At 35.1% G+C, this 17,364-nt stretch overlaps 1 protein-coding gene across 1 annotated transcript in view; it reads left to right on the forward strand.

Annotated features, from left to right (window-relative positions):
- The window catches only part of LOC150108197 (BAI1-associated protein 3-like), a 709,720-nt gene that overhangs the window by 338,014 nt on the left and 354,342 nt on the right, over positions 1–17,364 (forward strand). Inside the window, exons 15-16 of the mRNA XM_090390426.1 lie at positions 4,189–4,279; positions 16,973–17,029. Of these exons, the coding sequence (XP_090246552.1) occupies positions 4,189–4,279; positions 16,973–17,029 (148 nt within the window). The remainder of the gene's footprint in view (positions 1–4,188; positions 4,280–16,972; positions 17,030–17,364) is intronic.

Raw genomic sequence — 17,364 nt, forward strand, 5'->3', positions numbered from 1 at the left:
TCCTATCCACGAAAAATGTTATTAGCAAACCTATAGGACATTTGTACTGTGGGTGGGCTAAGAATTTTTTCCCCATTTTTATCAGATATATATATATATATATATACGAAGGTTTTTCGATAAGTCCATGCAAAAATGAAGAAAACGGAATTTTTTTGAGGCAAAAATTTTTTATTTTTCAACATAATCTCCTTTGAGGTCTATACACTTAGTCCAACGATGCTTGAATTTTTTGATCCCATTCATATAGTATGATTTGTCCAACTCTTCAAAATAGACAGTTGTTTCGGCAATCACCTCATTGTTTGATGGAAATCTCTTTCCTGCCAGCCATTTTTTCATGTCTGGAAACAGATAGTAGTCCAAGGGAGCCAAATCTGGAGAATAGGGTGCGAAAGTACTTTTGTGGTGTAAATCGAACAATTTTGCCATCACAATTGCAGAAGAGTGAGCAGATACGTTGTCGTGGTGAAAAATAATATTCTTTTTTGCCAAGTGAGGTTGTTTTTACTTTATTTCATTATTTAAAGGATCCAACAAAGACGCATGATATACTGCGGTAATTGTTTTGACCTTTTCCAAGAAGTCTATGAAGATTATGCTATGAGCATCCCAGAAGACGGTGGCCATAACCTTTCCTGCCAAAGGAACGTTTTTCGCATTCTATGGTGCAGATTCCCTGCTTGCAACCCATTGTTTTTACTGTTTCTTGGTCTTCTGAGGCTAGTAGTGACGAATCCATGTTTCATCCACTGTTACGAAACGATGCAAATATTCATCTGGATTCTGTTGAAACAGCTTCAAGCTGTCTTTGCAACAGTTCCCACATTAATGCTTTTGATCCAGTGTGACGGCATCCATCTTGCGGATAGTTTTTTTACATGTAAATGTTCATGTAAAATATTATGTACACATTCATTTGAGATGCCCACAGCCTTAGCAATTTCATGCACTTTCACTCGTCTATCATCCATCACCATATGGAATTTTTCAATAATTTCTGGAGTAGTGACCTCAACAGAGCATCCAGAATGTTAAGCATCACTTGTGATCATATGGCCACTTCAAAAGTTACTAAACCACTTATAAACCATTCTAATTTAAGGTGCAGACTTACCATAATGTTTATCAAGCTTAGCTTTGGTTTCCTGAGCTGTTTTGCCTTTCAAAAAGTAATGTTTAATCATTACACGAAATTCTTTCTCATCCATTTTTCACAAATCACGGTACTTGATCGATTCAATTGATCAATGAGATGGTGCATTATCTTGCAAAAGTGACCAGCTGCCTGCATCACAATGTTCATACCGTACATGACGAAATCTCGCTATCAATCACTTCAAACTTTGAGATAAAACTCACCATTGATCGTTTTGGCCAGGCAGAATGAATTCTTTGTGGATAATGCCTTGGAATCATAGAAACATATCAGCATTGTTTTTACTTTCGACTTCTCCAAGCGACTTTTTTTGTCGATGCCTCTCTTCTGGTGGTCTCCATTCAGCACTTGGCACTTTGTTTCGGGCTCATGCTCAAAACACCACGTTCCATCACCAGTAACGATCATTGTTCAATTCGATACATTTTTTGTTCGTTGGTCAACTTGTGGGTCAACAAATCGCGAATTAAATTTATGAAGGCCCAAACTCTTGGTCACAATTGAAGATGAATTGGGGGATTTTGGAATCCCCCAATTCATCTTCAATCAATCTCCTGAACAATTTCGGGTTTTCTTTGATGAAATCACACACTTTTTGGATGTTAACTTCGCTCAGTTTAGTTTTTGGACTGCCAGCTTTTCGTCGTCCTCAAGCACCTCATGACCACTTGGAAATTGCTTAAACCACTCGTAAACTTGAGTACAGGATAAGCATTCATCACCACATGCTTTTTTAAGCATTTGATGCATTTCGGTAAAACTTTTACCAAGTTTAACACAAAAGTCAATCGTAGCTCTCTGTTTGAAACTCATTTTCCGACCATTCGTCAAAACACACTGTCACTCTTGGCACTATAACTTGGCTTCTAATGACACAAATGTTATAAACAGTTGACACAACACTAATGAAGGTTGCCACTTTTGACAAAAAAAATACAACAGGTGGTGCTACTAGTTTCTTCTATTTTCAAAAAGTTCGGTTTCTTTTTGGACAGAGGGTGTAATTCCTTCCTTAAGGCCTGTGTAGCTCAGCGGAAGTGGCATTTTCTTCCCCAGCACTGGCCATCCAAAGAAAAATTTAGGTTCAATTCTAGTCACCAACTAAAGGAAGTTTTTCTAAGTTGAAGAAAGTCTCGTTCCCAAATTAGTCAATCTCTGCAACATACTGGCAGGTTTTTTCTCTTTTAAAAACTTGGGTTTTTCATCCTGTAAACTCAAGAATATCAACTCTAGAACCCATACTATTACAGACAGCAAGATATTGGGTTAGGGACTGCAAGATGGCAGCACTTGTTTGCCATTCTCTTCACTGGATGCTGCTTCAAAATTAGTGATAGTCTTAGGTCAGCTATATCTGGTCGACTACTGGTGGAGGTTGAACTGCCCACTCAGTCTCCAAAAGTTAGATTCCTTCTTCCTATAAGTGAATAAAAGGCATTAGGAGATTATTTGGATATTAAAGACATTTCTGAACATGTAGCAAAGAATGTAAGGAAATTCCAAATCATTGCTGTCTTCAAACCAGCCAATCATATCCATGAGCTACTGCCTTCTCCTAAAGACAAATTTTCTCCATTATCAAGTTCCATATTTCTGTAACTTATCATATTTCGATGAGATAGATATATCGTATTAGTTAGAAAATGTTTTTCAGTACATCAGAATCATGTTCAACTTATAAATTGTAAGCATCCACATAGCACAGTTAGAGGAATGATGACTCATTTCACTTTACAGCTCATAAAAAAAACCTGAATTTGATTCTTGTCATGATGAGAGGGATGTTCATTTGAGTTTTTTCATTTGAAGGTTAGTTGGCCAATCTCACATGGAGGTGGCAGATCCCCCCAATCCCCAGAAACTCAGGTTTTCATCCTACTTATAGACAAATTATTCAGAGAACATATGCAATTAAGAGACAAAAATACTATTAATTGCCAGTAGATAGTGGCCTAGAGCATAGTGGCAGATTATAGTTTGCAACAGATAGTAGATAGTGGCCTAGAATATAGGTGGTATATTTGAATCACTTATGCAGCGAATCATGTGTATTGACAATTGGAATCTTTTTGTCATATGCAGTCATGAATATGCAAGGATCAACACTGTTGGGAACTACTCTCAAATTATCTAATACAGTTAGGATAACTGTACATCAGCAATATGAGGAATTGCTGTTCAGAAGATATCAGAGGATGAAGAATGACCAGGACAATAGTCAGAGATGTGGTCAAGAAGGATAGCTCCATTACTCCAGGAACAAAAAGATGAAGATCCTAGATGCAGCTACTTGATCATTAGCAAGGTTTAAATACATAACCTGAAACTTAAAAAAAAAAAAAAAAAAAGGCTGATAGGAAAAGGATTGCTGTGGAAATGCAATGTTATAATAGACTGTCGTAGGTCTCAGACATTGAAAGGCAGACAAATAAACAGGTCTTGGATAGGATCGTCAGGACTCTGAAGTTCCTTAAGAGCACTATGAGAAGAAAAGAGTAGTAGAGAGTCAAATACCTGAGAAAGGTTAATTGACAGACCTCTTCAGTGAAATAGACAACCTTCAGAGAGTTGAAACTTCAAGTAAACCTTAGCATAAGGGGAGGCTACTTGAAAGAATTTGTGTGGTTAATCACTACGTAATGGAGTGACCATATAACCATATAGTGTCTATTGATGTCTAGTGATATGAGAAGAAAGTTATTTGCATTTGGATTCATTGAGTGAAAGTAAATAAATTCATATTTATCAATTTTTTTTTCGAAAAAAAAAAAGAATAAATACTCATTTTGTTTTGTTAAATTAATAGTTATTTGTTAAATGAAATGAAATTAAATTTGTTAAATTGATAGCCTTAGGATTTTTCATTTCTGAAGTACTTTGAAAATTACTGCATTATATGGATGTAATTGCACTAGATTAGTATCTGCAGAAATTATGTAAAAATGTTTCATGGTAATTCCATTTGTTTAATTAAACCTATGAGTAGTGTGTTCTGGTGTGAATTTAATTATCATTTTTTTTTTTCATAGATGTTTAGCTCTCCTGCATGTTATGCAAGTCTTTAAAACTTGCTGTCCATTTCGTAATGATCTTCATGTGGAAATTACTAATCTGTTAAAGGTAAAAAAAAAAAATATATATATATATATATATATATATATATATAACTTCTATTTTGACAAGCTATGATTTTATACAAAACCCAGAATGTGAATACATTTGTAAAATAGTAGCATAAAATCACTGTTTTATTTAAATCTTCTTTATAAAATTGTCGGAATAAGTGAGACATGGTTGGAAGAGGATGACATCCTGACAGGAATAGAAATGGAAGGGTATGATGTGTTTTGTGAGGACAGAAGGGATAAAAAGGGAGGGGGGGGAGTGCTATTGATGATAGAGAAGGAGTTGTGTCCATATAGAGTGGAGATGCGAGGGGGGGGGGGGTGCCAGTGGTTTTGAGGCAAGTATGGCGTGAGATAGAGGTGAATGGAATCAAATACTTGGTGGGATGTTGTTATAGACCAGGTAATGTGGATGGTGGTGATAATGAAATGTACAATCAAATAAGCCAAGTAAATAAGAAAGGAGTGATCATTATTGGTGATTTTAATTATGGCAATATAGACTGGAATGATGAGATAGCAACTGGAAGTAAAGAAAATGAGTTTCTTGAGTTTTTGAGGGATGTTGGAAAGGGTCCAAAGGAGACTGACTAAGGTAGTTTCTGACCTCTGGAATGTCAAGTATGAGGAAAGATTGAGAAGATGTAATTTGCAGAGTTTGGTGGACAGGAGGAAGAGGGGGGGAGATATGATAGAGACCTACAAGTTGGAGATGTTTTACAGAAAATAGTGGGAGATCAGGAGAGAGCCAGAGGTCATCCCTGGAAACAGTATAAAGAATGCGTGAGTAGGGGAGTGAGAGGCAGGTTTTTTTTGTGCAGAGTTATGAATGATTGGAATGCCTTGTCTGAGAATGTGGTGTCTGCAAAGAGTTTGAATGTGTTTAAAACACAGTATGATGAGCTTTGTGTCTAATAGAAGGACCTCCCACATGAGTCTTTGACTCCATGAGGTCTTGGGGTGGTAATAATAATAATAATAAGCAGGGTGGTGAATCTCACACAAACAACAGAAATTTGCCATTTAAAAAAAACTTTCACAGGCAGCTATATTACAGTGGGATTTGAACCCTGTTGATTAGAGTGCAGATTAATTGATAAGGGATTTTTTTTCCCCCTATAGTAAGCATATCAACTTATTTTGGAGATTGGAGGTTGATGAAATGGAAGTGCTTAATGGTGAAAGTAATCATGAAGTAATCACCTGTGTTGGGGCTAGTCATATGCAGACTTTCATGAGGAAAGGATATATGTGGAATTATAAGGCTGGTGATTATGACTAGCTTAGGAGACAACTTCAAGCTATAACATGGAACAAGGAGTTGAGTGGTAAGGAAATAAATGCTGCATGAGAACTTGCAAAGAAATACATAACAGCATCAATGTACGAATGTATCCCAAGGCCAAGAGGCTGAATAAGATTGGTGTAAACTGGATGAATGTGGAGCTTAAGCATGAAATTTGGAAAAAGAAAGTATTTTGGAGGAAATACAAGATGAATAATGGTAATCAGTCACATGAAGAATATAAAGAACAAGCCAGGAGAGTGACTCAGTTAGTAAGGAAAACAAAAGTAGAGTATGAGCAGAAATTGGCAAATCAGGCTAAGAAAAACCCTAGAGAGTTTTTTAGACATGTGGCAAGTAGAAGGAAGAATGATCATGAAAAGATGAAGTTAAGGGATGAAAGTGGTAGAATGGTAACTGCTGCAGAAGACATTGTTGAGGTATTCAGTGATCAATTTATAAGTGTGTTTCATCCTGATCAGGGTGGAATCATGAAGAACTTGAGTGTAGAGGACATAAAAGAGCATAGCTTAATTGTGAGTGAGCAGGTGGTATCTGAAAAAATAAATAACCTTGATGTTAATAAGGCGATAGGATTTGATGACATATCACCACGCATCTTAAGGGTATGTTCCAGGGAACTGGCAGTAGCATTGGCATGCGTGTTTAATAAGAATTTTGCATAGTATTCCAAGTAATAATAGTATTCCAAGCGAGTGGAAGGAGGGTAAAATTGTTCCACTGCATAAAGGCAGTGATAAGGCTGTAGCTTCAAATTATAGGCTGGTCTGTATATCTGGAGTTGTGGTGAAGGTCCTGGAGAGATTGGTGAGAAGTAGAATACAGAAATGGGTTATAACAGCAGTATTCTCTGTGGTTATCAGCATGAGTTTGTTAAGAGGAGATCTTGTTTCACTAACTTACTTATGTACTTAACAAGGTGACAAATACCTTGCACAAAGAAGATGCATATACAGTGGCGTTCTTGGATTTTGCAAAGGCTTTTGATAGACTGCCACATGACAAGCTCTTAAATAAATTGAAACAGATGGGATTGGATAACAGACTCCTGTGTTGGATCAGTGACTAGCTGTCGGATAGGTATCAGAAAATTGTATATGGGGGTGCAGTATCTCGAAAGAGAAAGGTCAGCAGTGGTGTGCAGCAGGGGGTCAGTTTTGGGGTCATTGTTGTTCAATTTGTATGTTAATGATACTTGGTTGGGTTTAACAGTTTGACTAGTGATATCCAGCTGTTTGTGAATGATGCAAAACTGGGGAGAGCAATGCACAGTCAGGCTGATGTTAATGCCTTACAATAGGACTTGAATGGATTGCATGAATGGGCAGGTAAGTTGAACTGTCAGTTCAATGTTGCCAAGCAACGATGGGATACAAATTGTTAAGCAACGATGGGATACAAAGTATCCACTTGGTAGGGAAACTTTAACAGAAGTAGAGGAGATGAGAGATCTAGAAGTGGTGGTAAACACGGACCTGAAATTCAGGGGCCACATTGCACAAGTTGTGAAGACATTATATCGAATAATGGCAATGATGCGGAGAACTCTGACATGTAGAAATAGAGAGGTTATGATTCCATTGTATAAGGCCTTGATCAGGCCTCATATGGATTATTGTGCACAGATTTTATTGTTGGGTTTTCATGGTGACGAGAATATTTTGGAAAGAGTACAGAGAAGATTCACAAAGGCAGTCAGTGGTCTTTGGAATGTGGAGTACGAGGACAAATTGAGAGAATGTAGGTTTCAGAGCATTGTGAATAGGAGGAAGAGGGGGGGGGATATGATTGAGACATATAAGCTGGTCAGGGGTTGTTATCAGGTAGACATGGAAGAGATTTTTTATAGAATGGGAGAGGGGAGTAGAACAAGAGGCCATTTCTGGAAACTGTATAAGGAGCATGTGAGCAAAGGAGTGAGAAGCAGGTTCTTTGCATGGAGGGTGGTTGGTGAGTGGAATGCATTGCCTCAGTGCGTTGTGGATGTGGACACACTGAATCAGTTTAAGATGCGGTTGGAAGAGCATTGTATGCAATAGTGAGTACCTCCCATGATGAGTCTCTGACTCCATGGAGGTCAAATGTTAATAATAATAATAATAATAATAAAGTATTGTAGAACCTTAATGGAATTAAATGTCATTTTTGATTAAATGAGACTGTGCAGGGGAATCAACACCTCCTCTGACCAAGCTGTTTTATTTAAGTCTCAGTTCTAGGAAAGCAGCAACAGAGTAGAAAGAGGGCTAAATAATTTCACTGCATAAAGGATGGCTTCAAGACAGAAGTAGCAAATTATAGGCCAATGAGTATCTCAGGACTGGTGGTTAAGGTATTGTGGAAGTTGATAAAAGACAGAATTCAAGAGTAGGTGAACAGTAATATGATACTTTATAGGGAGAAACGTGATTTTGTGAAGAGCAGGTCTTACATTAGTAATTTGCTTACTTTTTATAATAAAGTAATAATTGAGTTGGATAGTGGAAATGGTTACTCAGTGAAACTGCTGGACTTGGTAAAGACATTTGACAGGATTCTACCTGAAACTCTGTTGCATAAATTGGAACAAATAGGATTGGATATGAAGCTGGTGATTTGGATTAGATGGTGGCTGATGGGCAGATATCAAAGAGGAGCTTATGGATGAGTTGAATCCAGGAGAAGAGTAAGTGACTACTGGTATATCACTAGAGGTGTGTAAATAGTGAGTACCCCCATGATGAATTTTCTGACTCTATGGAAACACCCACATAATAATAATATTATTAAACATATTTTGTGTTCAACATGAGGTGAATAGAAGTGGAGGGTGAGAAAGAGAGTTATGGGAATAATAGAAAGAGAGATAATAGGATAACCAGGAAAACAGAAGTAATGGGAGGATGTTGTGATAGTATAGGTGCATGGGAAAATATCAAGAGATGAGAGGAAGGTAGGTCATTGAGAGAACAAGGGTAAGGGAGAGTGAGAGGGAGGGATACTGGTTACCAAGGAATGAATGGATTAGCGAGAGTTATGATATATAAAGATTCTATAATATGATTCTTGGTGTTTGTTCAAAACATAATTATAGAAGAGTGATTGCCTGAAGGAGTGATGGTGAATGTAACTGTGGCAATTAAGTGAGGTGAACATGTGAATGGATATGAATCACTTGAGAGGTGGTGTGAATTGAGTGGCAATAGACCTGAAGTCAATGTCAGAGGTTCTGTAGCAGAGAAGCTTGAGAAGGAGGATGGTGAGCATGCTGCCCAGACATGATAATGCTGAGTTGGGAAGAAGAAGAGCAGCAATAATGAATGATATGATAGCAAGAATGTGTCAAGAGAGAGAGAGAGAGGTTAAACTTATGTAGATGCCTAGAGTGCATTTCATGATGGAGGAGAACTGTGTAAGAGATGGGCTTTATTTGAATATGGAGGGATGCTGATCTAGAGAGATTGCTGTTTGGGCAATATGCTTCCTTCTCTAATACTCAGAATATTAGAACAGGAAAACTGAAGTTGCCAGGGTGGATGGTAGCAGAGATAGTCTATTGTAGGGATTCACTTGTGAGATGTGACAATGTATAGTATATCACAGAATCATGTGGAGAATGGAGGAAATAATGATAGATATAGATAGAGCTCCAGAAATCCATTCGCTACGTGTGAGTTATCAGAGACCAGTGGGGAGTGAATTTTCAACATCGCTCTAAATACATTCAAAATGTATTGCTTTATTCTTTTCACATAATTTACACATTTTTTAAAGATCATCTCATTCACTATAAAGTTATTTGATTATGGATGGCCTCTGATGAATGTAATAAAGAAGTTTTATTTTCAACCAGGAAATAGTATCTTATGTAATTAATTTAATAAGTTAATTCCATCATAGACTGACTGTTCCTATTAAAAGTTGGTTTTTATGAAGATATGCTCAAAGATACCTTTGCGGCTATTTCTGAAATAGGAAATAATTCCTATCTAGGTGGCACTATTTATCTCACCCTGTTATAAACTAAAACGTACCCTGCATCTGCAAATTAATTTTAAAATAATAGACAAATATTCGCAAACATTTTATTTTGCATAACATGCAAATCATCACCATTCTTATAAAAACAGTTATACCATTAAGCAAAAAATTAATTTAACAAGACTGATTTTCATTTGTATGCAGTAACTGCATTATAATGCAGTATTGTCATAAGCTTATTTTCACTTTAAGTTCAGAATATGAATCTTTCAGTTCAAAATATGAATTAGCCTAGTGTAGTTATATATGAACATACATGATGAAAAGGCTTTTTATTAGAATTATTATTCTGGCAAGTGTTTACCACCATTTTAATTAAAATTATAAATTAAAGATGCCAAGAAATTATATTCTTCGTTTAATCCTTTGTCCATGTGTAAGCAAACAAAGTTTGTGTGTGAAGTATCTTCATGACTGGGCTACTTGTATATAGAGGCTAATGACTTCACATAAATTGCCTTAGTAGGATACATCTTTATACTACTTGTATATGGGAAATATATGACTTCTGCATTACTTCAGCCTATGAGGAGATTTCACTACTTGTTTTAAGAAAATGTGCTAAGGAACTTGCAGTTCCATTGATTTGACTTGTCAGCTAAAGTCTAGTTATGGGATAGGTCCTCAAGAAGTGTAAGATAGTGCTATTGAATAAGGGAGTATTAGAATGGAAGAGTCAAACTATAGATCAGTTTGCATTTCTTTTGTGGCTGTTAAGATTTTGGAGAAATTAGTGAAAGATCATGTGCAGTATTGGACAGATGACACAATTTTATCTGAGGATGTGCATGGATATGGATTTTTAGAGATGCTCTTGTTTCAGTAATTTTTTTTTTAATTGTTATCATTATTGTAATTGTTACTTTTATGATACAGTAAATTATTGATGAGGGAAATACATATACTGCCATGTATTTTATTATTTATTTTATTTTACAAATGCATTTGACAGAGTGTCCCATGAGTTGATGTTTAAGCTACACAATACCGTTTTATATATTAGGTTAGTGAACTGGATTGGAGATCCATCTGATAGATACCTGAGATGTTGTGAATAAAGAAGTGGCATCAAGGAAGCAGAAGGTCATAAGTAGGTACCACAATGCTTAGTACCAGGGGCCCTTGCTGTTTAACCTTTATATCAGTTGATTGCAGGGAGATATTCCATTGTTCGCAGATGATATGAAACATGGAAGGACAGCCAATCCTGAATCCAATTGACCAATCTGACATCCAGACCTATGTACTGCAACTTAAATATCAGCTTATCATGTGGCACTCTGTCAAATGCCTTTGCTAAGTCTAAGAAAATTGCAGTATATGCCTCTCCCTCATCTAATGTTCTTGTAACTTTATTATAAAAGGCTAGCATATAGCTAAAACAAGAGCGCCCCTTTCACAAATCCATGACTCTCACAGATAACATTACCCTCATCTGCCCAATGCTGTATACGATCCCTCACTACTTTCTCCAAGATCTTAACAACTACTGATGACACACAAACTGGTCTATAATTAGACACTTCCAGTCTGTTACCACCCTTATGCACTGGCACTATCTTACCTTCCTTCCATTCCCTGGGCACCTTTCCTGCAGCCAGACTTTCATTGAAAAGACAGGTTAAAGGCACTGTCAGTTCCCTAGCACATTCTCTCAAAAGTGACCTTCAATAGCACCAAGCTTAAAGTCAGGGCCAGCGGAAGTGGGCATGCACCGCATGCCCACTTCCTCTGCAAAGTGGGAACCACCACTGGGGCACCGTTCATAAGTTTATTTTTAAGAAAAATTTTTATCATGAAAACAAAAAATTCTTAGAATGATCAATATTAAAATAAATAAGGCCAGATACACTGAATAAAAATTTTAAAAAACTGTATATTGCAGCCTCTTTGATCAGCCGGCTGTTTACAATTTTGCAGTGAGACCAGGCTAAATGTTTGCTACAGAATGTTGTGTCTACTGCAGTCTATCTAAAGTGAAATGGTGAACAGTTTTTGTGTGCAGAAACGAATTTTCGTACAAAACATTTGTTGCTAGTTAACCAGTCATATGGTACGCATCTCAGTAGGCTACTTGACAGTAGCGCAGTGCACACTATTATTTCGTCTCTGTGTCATGTTGTGTAATAATTTCTTGTGGGTATAAAATAGAAATGGAATCAAAAATTAAAAAAAAGTTATCTGGTGCACAAAATCGTAAGCGTCATGCTGCGAAAGAAGCAGATGTTAAGAAACAAACTGGGGCTCTTAATAAATTTGTTAAAATATTAAAATATTCTGATGCAGATTGTAACCAACTCGATACATCAGAAATCAGAGTTGAAGAACCGTGCACATCATCCAGTTTGCATGAAAGTATTGCAACTATTGAATAAGATAACAAGACACGTGATTTAAGTGAAAAACAGTTAGGTTTAGTTGTAGTTGACCACAAAACTAACATATTGTTAGACTCTGTAAATTTAGAAGATCCAGGTGAATGGGGAAATATTGATGAAAAATTACGAGTTGTTTTAATTGAAATGGGGCATGTTCAAAAGAAAAATGGAAAATGGGGAGCTCGTGCAAAGAACATGGCTCATTTATTCCGAAACTTTAAATTCTGTTTTTTGCTTTTGTTGCAAACCTTTCACACCTACCGAATCAAGTAGTCTTGTAGAAGGTTATAACGATTGGAGAAATGTAAGTACAACTTTGCCTAGACATAAGACTATTTTAACTCACATGAAAAATTTCTTAAAATGGAAGGAAGTTGATAAAAATTTAAAAAACAAAACTACCATTGATTGCCAGATTCAATGGAAAAGAAACATTAGATGAGTGTTTTAGAACGCTTGATTGAAATTATAAAATTCCTTGGCAGCCAAAATTTAGCTTTTCGCGGATCATCTGTTAAATTGTATGAAAGGAATAACGGCAATTTTAAAAAATTGCCGTTAATTTTAAAAACTAACGGTTTTAGAACTGTTTGTGAAGTTTGATCCCGTTATGGAAAATCATGTTGAAAGGACCCTATTTGAGTACCTATTTTGGCCCTATTTGGACCCTTTACTCAAATAGTGTACTCTATTGTACACTATTTGAGTAAAGACAGTCAAAATGAAATATTGGAAACTTTAAGTAATGCAATCAGGGATACAATTTTATTATCAATTCAAAAATCTAAATATTATTCCATAATTTTTGACTACACACCTAATGTAAGTAAAACAGAACAAATAACTATTATTATTTGCTTTGTTTCCTGTGACAAGGAATTGTCAAGATCAGGGAAAACTTTTTAGGTTTTGCAGATATATCAGATTCCACAGGACGTGGTGTATGTGCAACAATAATGGAACAACTGGAAAAATGGAACATTCCTATTGAAGACATGTGAGGTCAAGGGTATGACAATGGAGCAAATATGAAAGGGAAAAAATATGGGCTCCAAAATTTGTTTTTAAACAAAACTCCTCGAGCTTTTTACGTGTCATGTGCTGCTCATGTTCTAAATTTAATCATTAATGATGCAGCCAAAGTGAATGCAGATACAATTACTTTCTTTGCAATTATTCAAGAAATATACAATTTCTTTTCATTCTCTTACAAATGTTGAGCAATCCTTTTAAAGGATTGCCCAACGTTTGTAAGAGAATGAAATGACCTTCATGCTGAGTTCGTAAAAAAATTGACATTGAAACAGCCATCAGAAACGCGATGGGAAAGTAAAATTAATGCAATCCGCACTCTACGATATCAGTCAGGAGAAATTTACAATGCACTTTTTGAAATTTTAAATAATGAAAATTTTAATAAAGAAACTCAGCATGAAGCACAAACATTATGTGCTAAAATAAAGGACTACAAATTTATTTGCTCTCTTATAACTGGGCATGATTTACTTAACAGAATAAACCCTGTGAGTAAAATGCTTCAAGACAAAAATGCTTTAGAATCTATCGAAAACTTAAAAATATTCTTACAAGAGTATCGATCAGATACAAATTTTAAAAAAGTTCTAAAAATGGCAAAAGAACTGAGTGAAGAGGTGGACAGGGAACAAGAATTTAAAACTGGTATGGAAGTCCGACGATGAAAGAAGACACGACAATTTGACTACGAGCATCATGACGAAACGCCACAATCACCAGAAGATAAATTTAGAATGAATGTATTTTATACACTTCTAGACGTGCAATGTGTTTGTTAATAGAACGTTTTGAACAACTAAAAACATATAATGATAATTTCAATTTCTTGTATAGATTACTATAAATTAATAATGAAGATTTACGAAAAAATTGTGACGATTTAGAGATTCTCTTGAAGGACGACGACAATAAAGACATAAATGCAATAGAACTATATGACGAGTTATGTGCTTTCCAGGATATTTTTCGGAAGGATAATTTAAATATTCAAAACCATTTCGATATTTTTAATTTTATTGTGTCCAATAATTTATTTTTCCCTAACTTTTCAATTGCTTTAAGAATACTATTAACCTTACCTGTTAGTGTAGCAAGCGGTGAACGTTCCTTTTCCAAGTTGAAATTGATTAAAACCTACTTAAGAAAAAGTATATCACAAAAAAAAGGCTTGTTAGTTTAGCATTAATAGCTATTGAAAATGATATATGTTCGAAATTAGATGTTAAGACCATTATTTCTAATTTTATGAATATGAAATCAAAAACCCTAAAATTTTAATTAAAAAAAAATTCAAGTATATTTATGTAATTTAATTTATTTCTGTTATTTGTAATGATGTTATTTTTTGAATACTTATATTAAATGTTCTAATTATTTCTGAATTCTTTTCTTATTTTCTCATCTATCTTCAGTTTCTTTTATTTTTCTAAAAGATAGTTCCACTTATAAAAATTATTAAATTTTTTTTACAAGTTACTAAGAATTTAGTAACTTGTAAAATGCAAGAATTTTTTAAACCTTAGTTCAAATAAATTTTAATTTTAATCAAAATTCATTTTAATTTTGTTAGCAATTCAGGTCAGTAAGAAGCTATAATCCCTGTATCATTATATTCAACGAGTAAAGTGAAATGGCTTTATCAGAATTTGCTTTAACTTTTGAGAATTTTTTGAATATTTTGGTTTTTAACGATTAACCTGTCTAGTCAACAACCGCGGTTCGTTACATTTAGCGATCCCACGTGTGGCTGTTCTGTCAAAATTTATTTAAGAAATTTCAAATAATTTAAATTTTTATTATCGTAAAAGAACTACACATGCCCGGATCATTACAGGGGGCGCTTAGATAGACATTGCATGCAGGCGACAAAGACTCTGGTGCCAGCTCTGCCTAAAGTGCTCTACATCTCACGAAAAAATTCAAAACAATCTGTAACAGTCTTCCTAAACAGAGAAGTTCTCGAGGTAGACAGTGAGCTAAAATACCTAGGAGTAACAATAGACAAAAAATTCACCTTCAATAAGCACATCTCATATGTTGCCAAAAAAAACTTACAAATAGTAAACCTTCTAGCTAAGTCAGCAAGGATTAATTGGGGATTAGGCCAAAGAACGCTGAAAACGATATATACCGGTGCTATACCACTGATATCTTATGCTGCACTTGCCTGGAAATATTCACTAAAATAAAGATAAACCAACAAAAACTAAACAGAGTTCAACACCTTATAGCCATATGCATAATCAAAGGATACAGGACAATATCTTTCGAGGCAACTTGCGTTATTGGAGCTCTAACATTGATCTGCCTCAAAATACAAGAATTATCTCTTATATATGAAGTCACTTCCAGAAGATATATCGAAAGTTACAAAATCGATCCAAATTGCTACGAACGTCCGCTTCACTACAGTAAGTGGCCTCACCCAGCAAAGAAAACAAATATTAAGAAGGAAAGCTCTGAAAGTGACGAATTCCAAATATACACCGACGGAAGCAAAACCGAAAGGAACGTTGGTTGTTCATTCACTGCATACAACAGACAGTCCATAATACAAGAACGCTGTTCTAGACTGCATCCTCTCTGTTCCAACAACCAAGTAGAACAACTTGCTATAGTTCAGTCACTCACATATCTCCAGGAATTAGAACTCAACACCTCTCAGCAAAAGACAGCAACAATCTACAGCGATAGTAGAAGCACTATTGACGGCATTAAAAACCAGAACAATCATATTGCATTAATAGAACAGACAAGAAATCTGGTTCGAAATCTCACTCTAGAAGGATGGGAAATCAATTTCTGCTGGATGAAAGCACATACTGGAATGGGAGGAAACGAGAGAGCGGATCAGTTGGCTAAAGAAGCAGCTAGAAACGAACGACTAGAAACAAGTTACGAGAAATTCTCGAAATTTGCAATAAAAACACTTGCAGAAGAGAAAAGCCTAGACTTGTAGGAAGAAGAAGAATGGAAAACATCAAAAAATGGATCAACAACAAAAGAATTCTTTACTAGCATCAGAAACGGACTCTGGCTGAAAAAACACTACTAACGGGCATGGAAAACTAAGACACTACCTTCACAGATTCCATATCCTGGAATCACCATCGGGCATTTGCAGTCCACACCTTCAACAGACTGTTGACCACATACTTTACGACTGTCAGCTATTGGACTCCATCCGGATTCGCCTAATACACATGTCATCACTTCCGGAGACAAGTGGCCAGTGTCAAGACAGAGACCTATTGAAAACTATTACATAGAATTAACTAAATTTGCTAATAAAATCAATTTCCAGTCTTTCAGTCCCTGATCTAACATAAATAGTGTTATTATGTGAATTATACTGTACAGTGTTAATATATATATATATATATATATATAAATGTAAATATGAAAATTGATACAAAAATATAAATAGAAATGTTAATCAGTACTTATAAGCTACATGTAATATAAGCATTGCATGTAGGAATAAATTATCTCCTTTTAATTTATTCCCACGCACACACACACACACACACACACACGTACACCTACCTTACTTTAATCCCAAATCTAATAGTCTTAAAGTTTGACATTTCACTAGATGTGCAAGTTATATATTGTACTACTTTCTGTTAACTTAAGGCATAACACATATAAATATGATCATTAAGTAGAATATGCCTGAAGATCACTAATAACTTACTAATTCAAGCTTCTGATTAATCTTGAAATCTTACTATAGGCTTATCAAATTAACAATTTAAACTAAAAAATAATTTGTTTTAAAATAATAATTTCTTTTTTTTTTTCTAATCCTTGAAAGTTTTTTTTTTTTAAAGTAATTTTGATCCTGTGGCTTTTAATGCATTTTTGAGCTCATAATACTTTGTACTTCTAATTAGTATAGTTTATTAGTTTGATTTTAGTTACTGTATTTATATTTTTATTTTCTCAGAAAGGAACTGCAGAATGGTTTACTATGGAGCATGCTTATTTCATGCCTCAGCAAAGGGTATGTAATTATTCCTGATAATGCAGTGAAATAAATGACTTCTCATTTTTTAATTAAATATTTCTTATATATTCTGATTTTCACATTCTTAATTTTGTACATGTCATACACATAATAAATATGATACCATCATCCTGTTGAAGGGAAATCTTGCCTTTGAGAAACTATAATGAAAATGCTAATACCCATTTCTCAAAATTTTAGAGACCACTCTTCAGGTTTCTTATACTTTTTTGAACACTAACTCATATTTAACAATGCAAGACATGCAAAATATATCAGATGAAGATTATTATTGTTGTAATTTATTATTTGTGAGTACATTTTCAGTAAGG

Source organism: Typopeltis vanoorti, chromosome 3 (genome assembly GCF_054136105.1).
Source record: "Typopeltis vanoorti isolate ZY-2024b chromosome 3, IOZ_Tvanoo_1.0, whole genome shotgun sequence".
Classification (NCBI taxonomy): domain Eukaryota; kingdom Metazoa; phylum Arthropoda; class Arachnida; order Uropygi; family Thelyphonidae; genus Typopeltis; species Typopeltis vanoorti.